Source organism: Haliotis rufescens, unplaced genomic scaffold, assembly GCF_023055435.1.
Source record: "Haliotis rufescens isolate VD_foot unplaced genomic scaffold, xgHalRufe1.0.p SCAF_15, whole genome shotgun sequence".
NCBI classification, from domain to species: domain Eukaryota; kingdom Metazoa; phylum Mollusca; class Gastropoda; order Lepetellida; family Haliotidae; genus Haliotis; species Haliotis rufescens.
Window position 1 is genome coordinate 17,166,463 of NW_025963835.1, and position 16,999 is coordinate 17,183,461.

The 16,999-nt window shown below is 38.1% G+C and overlaps 1 protein-coding gene across 1 annotated transcript in view; it reads left to right on the forward strand.

Annotated features, from left to right (window-relative positions):
• Nucleotides 1-13: 13 nt before the first annotated feature.
• The window catches only part of LOC124138688 (sodium/calcium exchanger regulatory protein 1-like), a 43,371-nt gene continuing 26,385 nt past the window's right edge, over nucleotides 14-16,999 (forward strand). Inside the window, exon 1 of the mRNA XM_046505461.2 lies at nucleotides 14-201. Within this exon, the coding sequence (XP_046361417.1) occupies nucleotides 132-201 (70 nt within the window). The 5' untranslated portion in view covers nucleotides 14-131. The remainder of the gene's footprint in view (nucleotides 202-16,999) is intronic.

Sequence of the window (16,999 nt, forward strand, 5' to 3'; positions counted from 1 at the left end):
GAGTTCACACCACGCCACATGTCCCTTATCATTCTGTCTTCAGAGGTTTCATTCATTCAACCACTGTAAGCCAGTCAACGCGGACAGACAAACGATCGTTCTGTTTCCATTCCCGAGAAGAATTTTCAAAAATGGCTTTTGCTGAGGGTAAATGGCACCTTGTCGACAGCGATAATTTTGACGCCTACATGCAAGCAGTGGGTAGGTACCATTCCTGGCAATGTCCATACTTGTCTCATTTATTATTCTGCAGATGCAAAGCGATCTGAGTTCTTCGGATCACGCGATGCCTGTTGTTTGTTAACGGTGTTGGCTGTTAATGCTCTCAGTCTCACATCAGACCTCGACATTATATTTTAGAAGTGTGTTCTTGGGGATACAGCTTTGAATGAAACATCGCAGCGCTATAAATGTCATATCGTACGATCGCGGCTGTAAATCGATTTCTTAAGTTACAATAATGGTACATTGTGTTAACTGATGTGGCGTTCGTTTTGATGTCTTAGTAACCATGCAATTGATTTTATGGAAGCTTTTTTCATAGTACGAATGTTTTAACTGGTTAGCCGTTTTACATGGTTAGTATTACTTGTAATACACTAGTGATAATTTATATAGAAAACATAAGATAATGCGTTTATATCAGCATACATGTGATAAGCATATTTTCTGTATGACTGATCAAGATGCAAATGCATTTTATATAAATAGGTAGGTTTGGATGTTAAACATTTTAATTGAAAAAGGAATATATTCATCCTTTGGAAGTGTTTGGAAGGGAATTTAAATGATTATAAAAATTGATTGTTTTAGCTAGATTGCAAGGCTCCATAGAAGGGCTTATTACGGAAGCTTTTTAGAGCCATTTGTTTTTTTGTTTTTTTTTGATACTATCTTGAAATTTCAAGATACTAAGTTGAAATTTCAAGATACTATCTTGAAATTTCAATTTAGTATCTTAGTATCTTGAAATTTCAAATTATTATCTTGAAATTTCAACTTATTATCTTGAAATTTCAACTTATTATCTTGAAATTTCAACTTAATATCTTGAAATTTCAACTTCTGTATCTTGAAATTTCAAGATAGTATCTTAAATTTTCAACTTAGTATCAACAAATGGCCCTAAAAGGCTTCCGTAGCTTATTAAAGATGTTTAAACATTATTTAACATTTTTTCCCTTTAAAGAAGTTAGCATAATTTAGATTTAAATAACGACGATAAAAGCATGCCCACAAACAATCACATTGATTTTTGCGTCTATATGTAGAATTCATTAATTTTGACCAAAAAAGTATGCTGTTTCAAAACTGCACTTGATGTTTACTTTTTTTGCAAATTCCTGCATGCACACAACACTGCAGCATTTGGTATACAGTGAAACAAGCAGCTATTATATGGGAAGGGTTGTCAGTTTCATTTGAAGTAATTGACTTTCATGCTGCAGCCAGCATTTATCTAATGCATACTGATATGAAGGTGAGACATGATGAATGCTGTCTGATATCAGCCTCATGACTCACTGATGTTGGGGGACTCCCAGATAAAAGAAGAAAGTTGACCTAAAAATAGTTCAGAGTCTACAAAACTTGAGCTTAGTGGGATAGTGTTTGGGCAATATTTTAAAAGAGCTTGAAATACAGAACAGGATTGGAGACCTGACTGCACATCTTTTGGAGTATTTCACAAAGAAAAGTTTTGTGACTGTAGTACTTATAAGGTGGTTGAATGTCTTGTTTATGTACTTGTTTGTTTGTTGTTTAATGCTGCACTGTTTGACAGCGGTCTGTAGATAATTGAGTCTGGACCAGACAATCTAGTGGTTGACATCATGAGCATCGATCCATGCAATAAGGGTACAATGACATGCATCAACCAAGTCAGCGAGCCTCTGACTACTTGATTTTTACAGAAATTGTCTTGTATACTTAGCATGATTACATTTCAGTAGGAACTAGGGCTGGGACGAGTCCAAATTTACTACCCGGGGACCCCCCCCCCCCCCCCTATTACCAAACCCTCCACGGGTACCCACTGTAGGTCTCAGGAGATGTCTCAAAATGTTTCAAAATGTCTCAAACATATTTAGCATAGCCCTGGCAAAACGTATTTAGATATATGTATAAAACAAGCTGGTCATTCATACACTGAAATTAAAATAAGTTAACTTATATAACCATATGAAAAATCAGAAGGAATGGGTGCATAGTCAGAAAGAAATGCGAGCATTAGTGACTTGTAGCGTAACCATAGAGTTCTAAACAATTTTTGTCATTAAACAATATATTACGTGACTAACCACGGGTCCGGGTAGTCCTTAGTGTACTTGGGTCCTACTCATTACACCCCCGACCCTAGAACGAACATTTGTGTTAAATAACTCTTATGTCCTAGTCTAGCGTCATGACTGTGGAATATATATATATATATATATACTTATTTATTTTTTTACTAATAGCCTAGGCAAGTCTCGATGAAACTACACCAAGTTTAGTTTTCTTGATACCAAAGGTTCTTTTGAAAAAACCATTACAATTATTTTAAACAAATGTTTTCTTAGACTAAGTGTTATTCTAATAATGTCCAAACCCCTGTGGTGATTCTGGGTTAGAATTGGTTTATTGAGTGGTCAGACTTGGTGATTGATACAACTGGGTCCTGATGGCTATCCTGAAAACAAGTTTTTTGGTTTTTTTAGGCCACATCTTTTTTGCTTTTTGGATCCACCAACCATATTTGAAAAAGTTGAAATTGGGACAAAAAAAATCAGAATTTGCTTTTTTTTCTTTATTCCCCAGAATAATCTGAAAGCATGTTGCATCCAAAAAATATTTTCTGAACAGGGACCCACTGAAGGTGATATAATAAACATTGGCATCAAAATAAATGTGTTGTTGTTCCTGAAATTGATAGGATGCAGAGACCCACAACAGTATAGGCAGGTTTGCATGGCTCAGGGCATCGGCTCAGTTGCAGTGTTGCACGCTCTCCTCCCACATTAAACCATTTTAAAAACAAAAACAATTCCCACCTAGCAATAGTTATTTCCCTGTTAAAAATCTGTAAAGCAAGTGAAAAAAGGTGTGATCTTAATGAAAAAATAATTGTGTTTGTGGAAATGCTGAGAAGTATGTAAGTTCAGTAATCGATGACTGATAACAGTCAAGGGTTACAGCAGATGGTATTAGTTGTGCATTCCTGTCACTTGAAACATTGACCCAGATATCTGACCTAATATCTTTGTAATTAAAGGTTGATAGATTAATGTTATCTCTCACCTGATTCTACAGGCCCAGACAGGACGTGTCGCCTGACATCATGGCGACACCCATCTTCTGAATTACTGACTGTGTACTCCTATCGGGGCTGAAGCTTAAATGATACTCGCAAGGCTAGATGTCAACTGCTTTTGAGGCCTATATACTCCTATCTGTAGACTGTCTCCAAGACACTTGTGAATAAATAAAAATATGAATCCAACTCAAGTTTAGACTGATTTGGAAAGTCTAGATTGCCTCAGCTGTAAGCATTGTTCCATTTGGATGTTTGTTTTGTAGATATATATTGTGAAATAAGATATCTGTATTTGAGGGGTGAATGTATTGCATAACAAATTTTCTGAACTCAAAATGCTTAAAAAAATGCTTACCGTATTCGACGTAATAAGCGCCCCGCTCTAATAAGCGCCCACGGCGATATTTGCGAATATATTGGCTAGTGAACCATCCCAATTAGCACCCCTTCCGGATTATCAATGCTCACAAGACTTATTTGTTCGCGTATGATACGCACTCGTGTGTTATATGCAACCTTAATTATGGGCAATTAAATTCTGGAAAAATATATCTGTCGCACATGACAAGAAATTTATCTTTCAACTCTTTTTTTTTTCACCAAAATAATATTTTAATAAGAGCCCCCTATTTCTAATTTTGAGAGGGCCCTGGGCGCTTATTACGTCGAATACGGTATTTCTAAATTATGAAATACTTTTGTTGTTATTTCTTTAATGGCATCAAATCATCAAAATATTAGACACTTTTTTGTTGACAAGTTGTTTATTTACATTGTTAAACTGTACCACTCGACTGACATTTTCACCAGTGGCATGATAAACAAGACTGAACTCTGCAGTCAATGCTGTTTGTCACGGTTTGTACCATTACGTGAGGAGTTCTTTAACCAATACATGCACAGGCTGAGCCTCTGATGTGTGGGATGATAGAATCAAGATTAGACTGTGCATATCCTTTACTGAGAGCTGTCAGGCTCCCAGGTGTAATTACATAATGGCAATAGTCACAGCAGGAGCAACATGTGGTGTTCCTTTCAGCTTGCGGGGTGGGGAATAGGAGGAGGGGGGGGGGGGGGGGGAAGGAGGAGGGGGGTAGCTTACTGTGAGGTGGAGAATAGAAGGGGTAGCGTACTGTGAGGTGGGGGTGAGAAAGAAGGGGGATAGGATGCAGAGGAAGTGGGTAGCTTACTGTGAGGTGGTGGAGTGAGTGAGTTTGGTTTAACGCCGCTTTTAACAGTTATATCGCGGCGTGTCAGCTTAATGTGGGAGGAAAGCCCAAAGTGATGCAGGTCTCAGACGTTTACCACTTCGGTGAAACCCACGAGCATGGGTATGGTGCTGACAAACCTAGAAACATAATTGGGGCGAACCGAGATTCGAACCCACAATCATAGGTTTCTGGCATGCCCAAGGGACGCAACTCTACACTGTGAAATCGCGGTGCCTTTGACGACTGGGCCACCCGTGCCCCTGTGAGGTAGTGGAAGAGGAGGTAGCTTAGAGTGAGAGGGGGTAGGTTACAGTGAGGGTAGTGATGAGGAAGACATCGCCATCTTTATAGAGGATATTCGTCTTGAGTGACTAAAAATCAGTTACAAAATTTTGATTAAAATTTAAAATTGGAGGCAAGGCATCTATACTTTCTTGTTTTAAAGATGTCCGTTCCAGGAATTTTAAATAAAGTTGATGAAATGAAATTAACCTTATATAGCATTAAACATGTTAAACATACACACTCATGCATCAACCAAATAAAAGAACTGTGTAAGGCGCTATAGGGTTACTCTTTGTCCCTGGCACACAGTACAGGGCTGACCACCACAGTAGCTAGCCACTGTCCATGTGGCTTCTGCCATGCAGGGAACAGCTGGTATTGATTGATGAGTAATTAGCATGACCAGGGCTTAGAGTCAGCAGGTCACTGCAGTGGTCAGATCCAGCAGTTGGACATTTGTCAGATGCTGAGCCCAGGGAGTGGGTTGTAAATCTGCTCGTGATATCAGCAGGGTTGAACAAAGAGGCTTTGTGTATGTCTTGAAATGCACATGATGTATATTTCTCAGGTGTTTAAGGGGGGAATGGTCATTTATTATAGGGGGAGGGGGTGCCAAAATGTATCACAACTATAAGGTTGCTCGGGGGGTGGAAATGATACAGTTCTATTTATTCACATGTAATTTTATGAATTTGTACATTATTTAAGGTTTGCTCATTTATTTTAGGGCGGGGTCATGGACAAATGTTACATTTATTTTGGGTGGCCATGAAATAATGTCATATAAAATTTAGGTTGGGGGATCAGCAAATCTCACCACTGCCACACTAAAGAGAGTTGGCATTCGCAATATTGAGTGAACCCTAACGCAAATATATCTGGAACTGCCAAGCTAGTAACCCTGATACAAATATATATCAAATACAGCCCATGCAAGTCTATATAATAATGTTTGGCAAGTCTAGATTACTGCAGTATCATGAATGAAGAGAGTCTCTGGGTTCCTTTTTACTGTATTTTTATTAAGATAATTTAACAACTGTTTTTTTTCTGTACAATATGTTCATTTTAGAGACTAGATGTTAGTCTACTGCCGAGCATGTCTACTATACTATGGCAAAACTAGATTAAACTGAAGAGATTCCACGGCTCCTTTGAGTTACGTATTAATAGACACTCTATTTTCATTATTAAAGGACTTGTTAATCAATAGTGTTTGTGACCCGTGTTCAGAAAGATGCTTGTCATTTTGTGTAAACTAAACATGCTTAATGTCGACTCCTTATTCTATAGATTGCTGAACCGTGTTGAGTAGAAAAGCACTAATGACCAGCTACTCAATTCCTTCAGAGTTTGATTTTCATTATTCTGATTATCATCATTCTGATTATCATTATTCTGATTATCATCATTCTGATTGTCATTATTCTGATTATCATCATTCTGATTATCATTATTCTGATTATCATCATTCTGATTATCATTATTCTGATTATCATCATTCTGATTATCATTATTCTGATTATCATCATTCTGATTATCATTATTCTGATTATCATCATTCTGATTGTCATTATTCTGATTATCATCATTCTGATTATCATTATTCTGATTATCATCATTCTGATTGTCATTATTCTGATTATCATCATTCTGATTGTCATTATTTTGATTATCATTATTCTGATTATCATCATTCAAAGCTTTTGAATTACAAGATACATACAAGTTGAAATTCAAGTTGAGATAATTAAAATATATTTTCATTGTGCCCTGATTTGATTAACATCGATGGGGGATCAAGTTCAATGGCCGGGTTGATTGTGTGTTCTTCATGCCACGTTCACAGATAATGTTTCAACAATGCAAGACAGTGATGTTAAATACCCACAACTGCAGTGTACAGATACTGCGTTTTGAGAAATGCATGGGTGGCATGCTGTATGTGCATGTCGTGCTGCGCTGTGACGTCAGTCGCCATTGTGTACTGTCTATCATTTGGATGAACACCATTCTTGACATACTCAGTACGAAAATTTGCAGTTGTTGTGAATGGGGATATTTCAGCATTAATTATTTCCAGGGGTGCTCAACCCTTTTCTTCCTGTGTATATTATCAAGTATTAATTTACAAAAAATATGTTTCTGGCTTATGGCTGTGTATCAGGACCCTGTACCACAAAGCGATCTAAGTGCTACGATTGTCGTAAGTCAGTGTTAGAGAATGGGAGTTAAGATCGACTTAGCGCTAAGATCACTTTGTGGAACGGGGCCCAGATGTTTATGTGAAAACGTTGGAATAACCTGAGTTGGATTAATCGTATAAACATGATAAACAGAAGCCAGGAAATGGTAATGCACATAGGTACTTCTGTCTCAGTCCCTTGAACCAGCTGTTGAATAATGTTGTGCAAATTCATGCATTTGTGATCTATTTGATATTTTCTATGTCAGCACACAGGGACAGTATGATATGGTTTAGTTGATCACAGCTCTAGAAGATGAGCAACTTTAATTGTCAACTACATATCATAGGGGGCGGTCGGGTAGCCTAGTGGTTGAAGCGTTCACACGTCACGCCAAAGACCCGGGTTCAATTCCCTACATAGGCACAATATGTGAAGCCCATTTCTGGTGTCCCCCGCCATAATATTGCTGGAATATTGCTAAAAGCGGCGTAAAACCATACTCACTCACTAACATATCATAGTTACATATCAACTCAACACACCCCGAATTAAAAAACAAAAAAACAACACAAGAGACAATTTGTTTATTAAACAGTTCTTATCTGTACTATGATGAAGAATTTTTATTGCAAAATATGTATTAGGTAAAAATCACGTCAAATCCTAGTTACCCACTTATCTAGCCCTTACCACTCTTTCTACATCCACAACAAATTAACCTGAACATGTCACTCAATAAATATAATTAATCTAGTCCTGAACAGATTTTATTAACATGATTAAGTCAATTAAAATGTACCTATTGCCATCTGTATGACTCATCTGGTGGCATCCGGGTGCATGTCATTTGTTCAAGTTGTTGCCATGTTGATACATGCTGGGTATTGGTGGAGCCGAGCTTTGTCTGTCCCACCCACACAGTGGGAGGACCTGACTCTGAAGTCTGTCTCCTCCCCCCCTCTCCCCGGTGGGCTGGCAGTGTATCCTGTTACATGAACCTCACATCCTGTCACATTATGTAATGTATTGTCATCGAGAATTCTTAATTGCGTTGTTGGCCCTTGTGCAATTGGTCTGCGTAAGTGAGGATGGTATTACGCTGCTTTTTGCAATATTCCAGCAATATTATAGCAGGGGCATCTGACATCATCTTCCCGAGGCAAGTGAGTTAACTGACTATAAAAGTCCAGTTTCCACCCTTGCCGAACTAGGCTGGTATTATGGAGATAGCTTTTGGCTGGACTCACGAGTCTATGCATAGTCCATTCAAAATCACGCACCGAAATCGAAATCCACTTTGTAAAATGTTGTGCAGATTTCTGTTAATTGCAAAATTTGCAAAGCATGTGCACCGGTAACTCGTTTTCAACGGATATTTTCCAAGTCTTCATGTTTTTAATCAAGGTGCTCACATGATTTTATGCACTTCGCTATGTTAGACCCGTTTTATGACAATACAGATCTTGATTATCAATCAGATGGTTTTGACTGGGCGCCACCATTTTGTTTGAAACAAATGCAAGTGATACAAGAGGTGGAATCTGATTGGTCCATAGGAGAGGCTTGGAAGGAACATAACTCGTAATAACCACTGGTGGTGCTACGGTCAGCAAGGGTGGAAACTGGACTTTTATAGTCAGTTAACTTGGAAGATGTCTGACATGGGCTTCACACATTGTGGCCATGTGGGGAATCAAACCCAGGCCTTTGATGTGACAAGAGAATGTTTTAACCACTTGGCTACCCGACCACCCCTAATAAATCTGAACACTGACACCTCGAAAGAGCAATTAGGGAGCACTTTTCAAGGAGGAGGTATTTTGGTAGACTAACATCTAGTCTCTGAAATGAACATATCATACAGAAAAAACAGTTGTTCAATTATCTTAATAAAAATATAATAAAACGGAGCCCAGAGACTCTCTTCATTTTCAGATACTGCAGTAATCTAGACTTGCCAAACATTATAGACTTGCATGGGCTGTATTTGATATTTTTTGTGGGAAAAACCCAGATAGTTGTCCATGTCCGTCAAATGAACTTATTCAAACTGTATTGAGTATTTTAAGGTTTTACATAATTTTTGAATTTACCATTTCAAACCAAAAGAGCCTGCGAGAGGCCAATATTCTGCCCCAATTCTGCAGCAAATGTCAGTAAAAACATTCTTTAAAAAAAAGAAATAAAAATTCACAATTCATGTTAATACAGTACAATTAATGTGATGGTTTCATTGAGGTTGTTGGTTGGTTGGTTTGTTGTTTAACGCCGCACTCAGCAATATTACAGCTATATGACAGCGGTCTGTAAATAATCGAGTCTGGACCAGACAATCCAGTGATTAACATCATGAGCATCGATCCACGCAATTGGGAGGTTTCGTTGAGGTACGTTGCAGCACACTGATAACGGGACCAATAAAGGAAGATGCTTTAATGCTTAGTTTAACATTATTGCATCGAATGCATTGTTAAAATTCAATGTCAAGACAACAGTACCTCTGAAATTATGAACTTTAAAAAATCCCAATTTTGGACATGTTGAACAAAATTTGTAAAATTTCCCCACTTTTCCTGCTAAGGGCACTTTAATGTTAGTTTTTAATCCTACATAAATTCCTTTACACATATTTATTAGGGATGTCAAGCTGACAGGACGGAGTAGAGTCTTAAGCCTCTCTTGTTGAGCAGATGTTTTATGAATGATCAGGAATATGTTGCATCATCATCACAGACCATGCAGACAGCACATGTACACAGCTGTTTGTAAATCTATAGCCTCCGGCTTGATCAGGGAACAGCTGTTTGGTATTTACATTCATGACATTGAGATTAACAAGTCGATGTTGGTAACACTGTAATTCTCAAATACAACAATTGAAAGATATATTTTTCAGATACGCACAAAGAAATTTTAATTAAAACAGAAACAGGAAAAGAATTGTTTGGATGCTGTTAAACTTTTGGGGGTCAACGCATGAACATTGGGGTCCCCGGTGAAGCTTGTAACATGTGTCACGCTTCACTTGATTTCAAAGAATTGCATTGATGTCACACCATTGAGCATAGTCAGAAGCATAAGTCGCTATCGATGGGGATTTGAATGTTAGATTGAAGGAAATCAATGTGTACTCTGGTCTATTTCTTACTGATGTGTACAGGGGGGGCCCAATCATCTAACTTGAACATCTAAGGCACCGTAATTCGCTGTACAGAGTTGCGTCCCTTGGGCATGCTAGAAACTTGTGATTGTGGGTTCGAATCCTGATTTGCTCCAGTTATGTTTCCAGGGTTGTCAGCACCATTATAACGATCGTAGGTTTCACCAGTGGTAAACGTCTGAGACCTGCATCACTTTGAGCTTTCGTCCCTCATTAAGCTGACACACTGTGATATAAAGTTACTATTAAATACTATTAAAAGCGGTGTAAACCCCAACTCACTCACTCACTCACTCTATCACTGACCTGTTAAGATCCGGGGGTAGAATAGGTCTTCAGCAACCCATGCTTGCTGTAAAAGGCGACAATGCTTGTCATAAGAGGCGACTTACGGGATCGGGTGGTCAGGCGCGCTGACTTGGTTGATGCATGTCATCGATCCCAATTGCATGGACCGATGCTCATGATGTCAATCTCTGTATTGACTGGTCAGACTTGATTATTTACAGACCGCCATCCTATAGCTGGAATATTGCTGAGTGTGGCGTTAAACTTCAAACAAACAAACTCGATCACTCTCACCAGAATTTGTTTTTGTGTTCTATGAGAATACAATCTACAGTTTTTAAGTTATAGTTTTTTGCATCCCACTGTAAATTATTTGTCTCCATTCTCTATTTATATGTGTATAGGGCCAATATTTTGCATCCAAAACCCTGCCTGAAGATGTAGAAAGATTGAATGAAGTGACAAAAGATATTTTCATTTCACTCTGAGGCTTTATCATGTTTATTATTTTGTTGACACAGAAAGCTCTCTGTTGTATTATTTCTTTGTATTGGTATTTTTAATGCATTGACAACTGACAATTAAACTCGAACATGTTGTATAACACTAACACCGTCTGGAATTTACAAGGTTTAATCAAAGTCCAGGTTGGACTGATTCAACATGGTCGAGGGGGTTCTGGAGGTCTGTTGAAAATATGATACAGCTATGACGTCACTCTATTGTTTCAACTGTAGATTATCTGTAATTGACAGTTTACTGACCTACTTTCTGCAATGCATTAATTCTAAGCATGTGCATTACGAATGTATTAGCTACAAATTTCAAATGGCACAAAATGCATGTACAGTACAAGTTTCGTTTGTTTGTTTGTTGTTTAACGCCGCACTCAGCAATATTCCAGCTATATGACGGCGGTCTGTGTAAATAATCGAGTCTGGACCAGACAATCCAGTGATTGATATCATGAGCATCGATCCACGCAATTGGGATCGGCGATATGCATCAACCAAGTCAGCGAGCCTGACCACCCGATCCCGTTAGTCACCTCTTACGACAAGCATGGGTTGCTGAAGACGGGTTTACAGTACAAATATACAGGCTATAGTTCAAATGCAGCACAGATTTCAAAGTTAAATGCTCTCACTTATTACAAATGTACCACTTGAAATACATTTCTGATGTATTTATTTTTATTTATTTATTGATCTATTTTAACTTTCAGGCAGTATAATAAATCTGATTATGCAGTATGTTATTACTTTGATGTTGTATTTTAAGTCAGATAACGCATGCCTAACTGGACATTCGTTAAGAATATTGATACTCTCTAGCTTTGCTGACTGGTACTATCTTTTGTAACAAATCCCAGTTACTTGTGTGTTATCCTCAATGTAAAGTAAAGTTAATGTCAGATTATAACATTAAAGACAGAGTTAAACATGTGACAGCCACTAGCATGACGAGTCTAATGGACATCTGAAATGTCAGCTATGGACAAGTTTGATATGACCATTTTTGTCTACCCCTGTAAGAATTGAGAGAAGTTTCAAAAATATCCTGTTAATTATTAGATAATTTTGCTGAATACATTTTGGAAAAACTCATTGTGTACATGCAATTTTATTACATTTTGATGGAAATTTTACTCAACTTAATTCTTTTCTGCATTCTTCAATAAGCTTTTGTTGACTTACTGATTAAAACCTTTGTATTCCTGATATCAAACAGCAAATACTCAACTCTACTAATATGTTATCATCTGAAGGAGACAGGAAGCTGAAGGATGAGTAGGGACACTTGTTACCATCGTTGCTAACGGCGATAGTGATAGTGTGTAATAGGGATGTGTGAGTGAGTTTGACCTGCGATGATAGTGAGGTGAGGTGAAATGGGGTTTAACATCACGTTCAAGATTATTGCACTTATAGCGATGTGCATACATACGTGTGTGCGTGTGTGAGTGTGTGTGTGCATACGTGCGCCAGGCATGGTAACAACAAGTACCACTGTTCCCTAGTTGACTGGGAAACCCTAAAAACTACCAGTCCCACCCAGTTTTTGGCATTCCCAACTTTAAACAAATATAAATCGTATGAAAATTACCTGGTTTTAATTGTTTCAACATCAACTTCAATGCAGTGTACTTTCATTGCTGATGGGTTCAGTGACGTCATTTCTGGAGTAAATATGACGTAATAAGCGCTCAGGGCGCTCTCAAAATTAGAAATAGGGGCTCTTATTAGAATATTATTTTGGTGAAAGAAACAGAGTTGAAAAATAAATTTTGTGGTTTATGCTGACAGCCTGAAATGTTTATGTACGACAGATATATTTTTCCAGAATTAAATGCCCATAATTAAGGGTGCAAATAACTCACGAGTGCGTATTATATGCGAATGAATAAGGATTGTGTAAATTGATCAATTGGAAGGGGTGCTAATTGGGATTGTTCACTAGCCAATGTCTTAGCAAATGTCGCCATGGGGGCTTATTACGTCGAATACTGTAACTTATTTAGATCTTCACATCATTCACACAAAGTTCCATCACTCTATATTTTTGAATATTTCACTTTGATTCAAGGCTAAATCACTATAAGTAGATATTTAACCTCAAAGCAAAGCGAACTAGTTTTTGCTTGTGCTAAAATTAGACAACAGTAAATGCTGATGTTAAAAGACAAGCTGACTTCGTTTGAAAAATATGCATATTTTTACTATCAACGATGTTTTGTTTAACAACAAAGATTAATGAGATATGACATTTGCCGGTCCGCTGGGACTGTTAGTAACAAGAGTTACAGGTCCAAGGCTAATTTTACTGGTATAAAAATGGTAATAACCGGTAAACGGGAACGGATTACCTTTTATCATCTATTGGTATGACACACTGATCCTGTGGACCTTCCGCACTCCAGGCATGCAATCTATCCACATGATCCACTGGACCACTGAGGCAGTCTGATCATGAATAGATGGCCACTGATAATTACTGATACCTTCCTTTACAATCTTGATAACCAGATTGCAGTACTGATGAGATCAATTTGATTGACACTCCGCCAGAAAATTAGCATAGGGCACTTACATTGAGTGAGTGAGTGAGTTGGGTTTAACGCCGCTTTTAACAGTATTCCAGTTTTATCACGGTGTGTCATCTTAATGTGGGAGGAAAGCCCGAAGTGATGTAGGTCTCAGACGTTTGCCACTTCGGTGAAACCCACGAGCACGGGTTATAACGGTGCTGACAAACCTAGAAACATAATGGGACGAATCGGGATTTGAGCCTACAATCATAGGTTTCTGGTGTGCCGAAGGGACGTAACTCTGCACAGCGAATCGCGGCACCATAGACGACTGGGCCACCCGTGTCCTAGGCACTTACATTGATTAGGGTATACATAAGTGATGACATATATCTCTGTCGTCATAGAAACCAGAAGCTGATCCCAACTGTAGTGCATATTATACATTTCTAGAAAAATGGTAGACATTGATAGAGCTGCATCTGATATATTGACATATATAGGATATCATGTTTGATTAAAGTATCAAGTTTATGGGATGCCGATATACATGTCGTTTGGGCAAAATGGACTTTGCACTCCAGCTGTTGATATTAGATACCTGATGGGGAAGTTTCTCATGAGGTTATATAGATCAGGCAGTATAATAACATACAGTGTGTGAAATACTTGTTCATCAGCACAAGCCAGCTGGGCAAGCTAGATATTGTTTTGATATTGAATTTGAAATTTAAGCAATCGGAATATTTCACCCTGTCAAATAAATCTGGTAGAGTGGGAATCTGTTCAAGTTTAAAAAAGGTGAAAACTACAATCAGAGTCATATCCAACAGGTTTCTGTTACTTGCAAAATTAGTTTGGCAGGGAAAACAATAGATATTATTATTAGAAATTGGTCTTATTTTTCAAGAGAACATTTTCTACTTGAGATGAAGGGGAGGTCAGGTATAGATATTGCAACTCATTAGATAGTAGGGGGCAGGGGTGGCCCAGTCGTTTAAGGCGCCACAATTCGCTGTGCAGAGTTGCATCCCTTGTGCGCGCCTGAAAACTGTTTGTGGGTTCGAATATGTTACTTGGTTTGTCAGTACCATATACCCCTGCTTGTGGGTTTCACCGAAGTGGTAAATGTCAGAGACCCGCATCACTTCCGGCTTTCCTCCCACATTAAGCTGACATGCCGTGATATAACTGGAATACTGTAAAAAGCGGCGTTAACCCCAACTCCCTCATTCACTCATCAGATAGTAAGTTAAGTTAGCCAGCCCTGTTATTTTTTAAGTAGCCACAGGCCTACAGGCAGGCACCTATTTCGTATTCTTCATTTCAATTTTGGACTCTCCTATTTTGTATTGTGAGTACTTGGTAATAGTTTTGAGAACAGATGTATGTTTTCTCATCATCAGTTCAGGGGTAATTCAAGAAAGAGAAAAAACAAGAAAAAAGACAGCAGACAAATGGGTCAGACGTAAATAAGAAGGATATTTGACCTTGGTAATTGAGGATTGGTCAAGATAATCAGCATCTGTACCGACCCCTGTTACATTCCTGATATTAGTAACTCTGTGGGGATGTTGAAAGTGGCGTTAAATTCAACTTACATGATAAGTAAATCTGGATACATACCCATGAAGATCCGGATTAGAATTGGTCTTCAGCAACCCATGCTTGTTGTAAGAGGCAACTAACGGGATCGTGTGGTCAGACTCGATGACTTGATTGATACATGTCATCGTATCGCTATTGCGTAGATTGATGCTCATGATGTCAATCACTGGATTGTCTGGTCCAGACACGAATATTTACAAATCCCCATCATATAGCTGGAATATTGCTGAGTGCAGCGTTAAACAACAAACAAACAAACATTAGGTTAATGTGTTCTATAATCTTCAGAGGTAATTTCAGAGTTCATATTTTAATCCTCTTTGGGGATCCTGGGGTAGTGCCAGTCACTAGTAACCTATGCTTGGTCTTAGAGTTGACTAAAATCTTTGAGACCCGTGAAGATCTGGGGTAGAATAGGTCTTCAGCAACCCATGCTTGCCGCTAAAGGTGACTATGTTTGTCGTAAGAGGTAACTAACGGGATCGGGTGGTCAGACTCGCTGACTTGGTTGATGCTTGTCATTGTATCCCAATTGCATAGATCGATGCGCATGATGACAGACCTCCATCATATGGCTGGAATATTGCTGAGTGCTGCATTTAACAAATAAACAATAAACAAACAATAAAATCTTTGAACTGTCAGGTTCACTGACTTGGTTAATTGTGTATCATCATTTCACGTTGGTCATTGCTCATAATATCATGCACTGATTCCAGAATTGATAACTAAAGGCCCCCCATAATCTTAATAAATTACAAGTAATTAAAGCATGTATATGGCATTTAATTGTCAACCAAGCATTTATGTTTGTGTTAATTTTTTTAAACAATTATTATTCATATAGAATACTAAACGAGCTCCCGTGTAATACCAATTTTATGAAACGAGTGAATAGTTGTAGTATCTGACGAGCGAAAGCGAGTCAGATACCACAACTATTCATGAGTTTCATAAAATAGCTTTTTTTCACGGGAGCGTTTTTAGAATTATACTGTTGAGTATGAATAGGCTGACATATACACGATCCACGGCATAGTCCAATTGAGTTTAACAGAATAATACTTCCAACACGTCAAAAGTTGAAACGTATGAATTTAATACCATACAACGGTCCACCTTTAGAATTCACAAAATTATTGTAGGGCTAAGACTATCGCAACTCACATACTTTAACTGAGACCTAACGACTGTCGTTGCGCTACAATACGATCGCCTTGTGGAATGGGGCCTTGCACCTAAAAGTTTACAATAACGTCACAATACCTGATGACGTAAATTGTGGAATTTTGTTGCAAGATCCATCGGCGAAACAATGCCATGTGACGTCAGCCTAGCAACAAGGTTGCTAGGGTCATCGAGTGCATAAGCTCCTCTCAATGATCTATCAACTCCACACGCAATGTCGTTGAATAAGCTAAGGGATGTCAAGAGCTTTCAATATTTGTTCGTGAAACGTGTACCGAGAGTACATAAGCACGCGTTTTGGTATTACACAATGTGTAATACAGCTGTATGTTTATTAAATGTGTGATCTCTTCACGGGCAAGTAATAAAGAATATTAGGCCACGCCCACTAGCAGATTACTGTTTCCTGATTGGCTGATATTGAGCTGAATGGTGAGACTGATTTCACATTGTCTTCAGTTGTTATTATTCATTTTTTAAATGAGCAGTTTGTGAAGTTATTATTGTAAACAATGTTTTTTTAATATTTCTTTTTTGATGTTTATTGAGGTTTGAATATAAAAATAATTGGAAGTCAATTCTTAAAAAAGTTGAAATATTGCTGACTGTGGTGAAACAGCACTCACTCACTCTTGATAACATAAGTTCTAACTAGTGACAGTTATTTGGCAAAGCATAATATTTACAATAAAGAAAAAGTTTTAGCCAAAGAAACAGCCTTTCTTAATTTGAAAAAAATGTCCACCC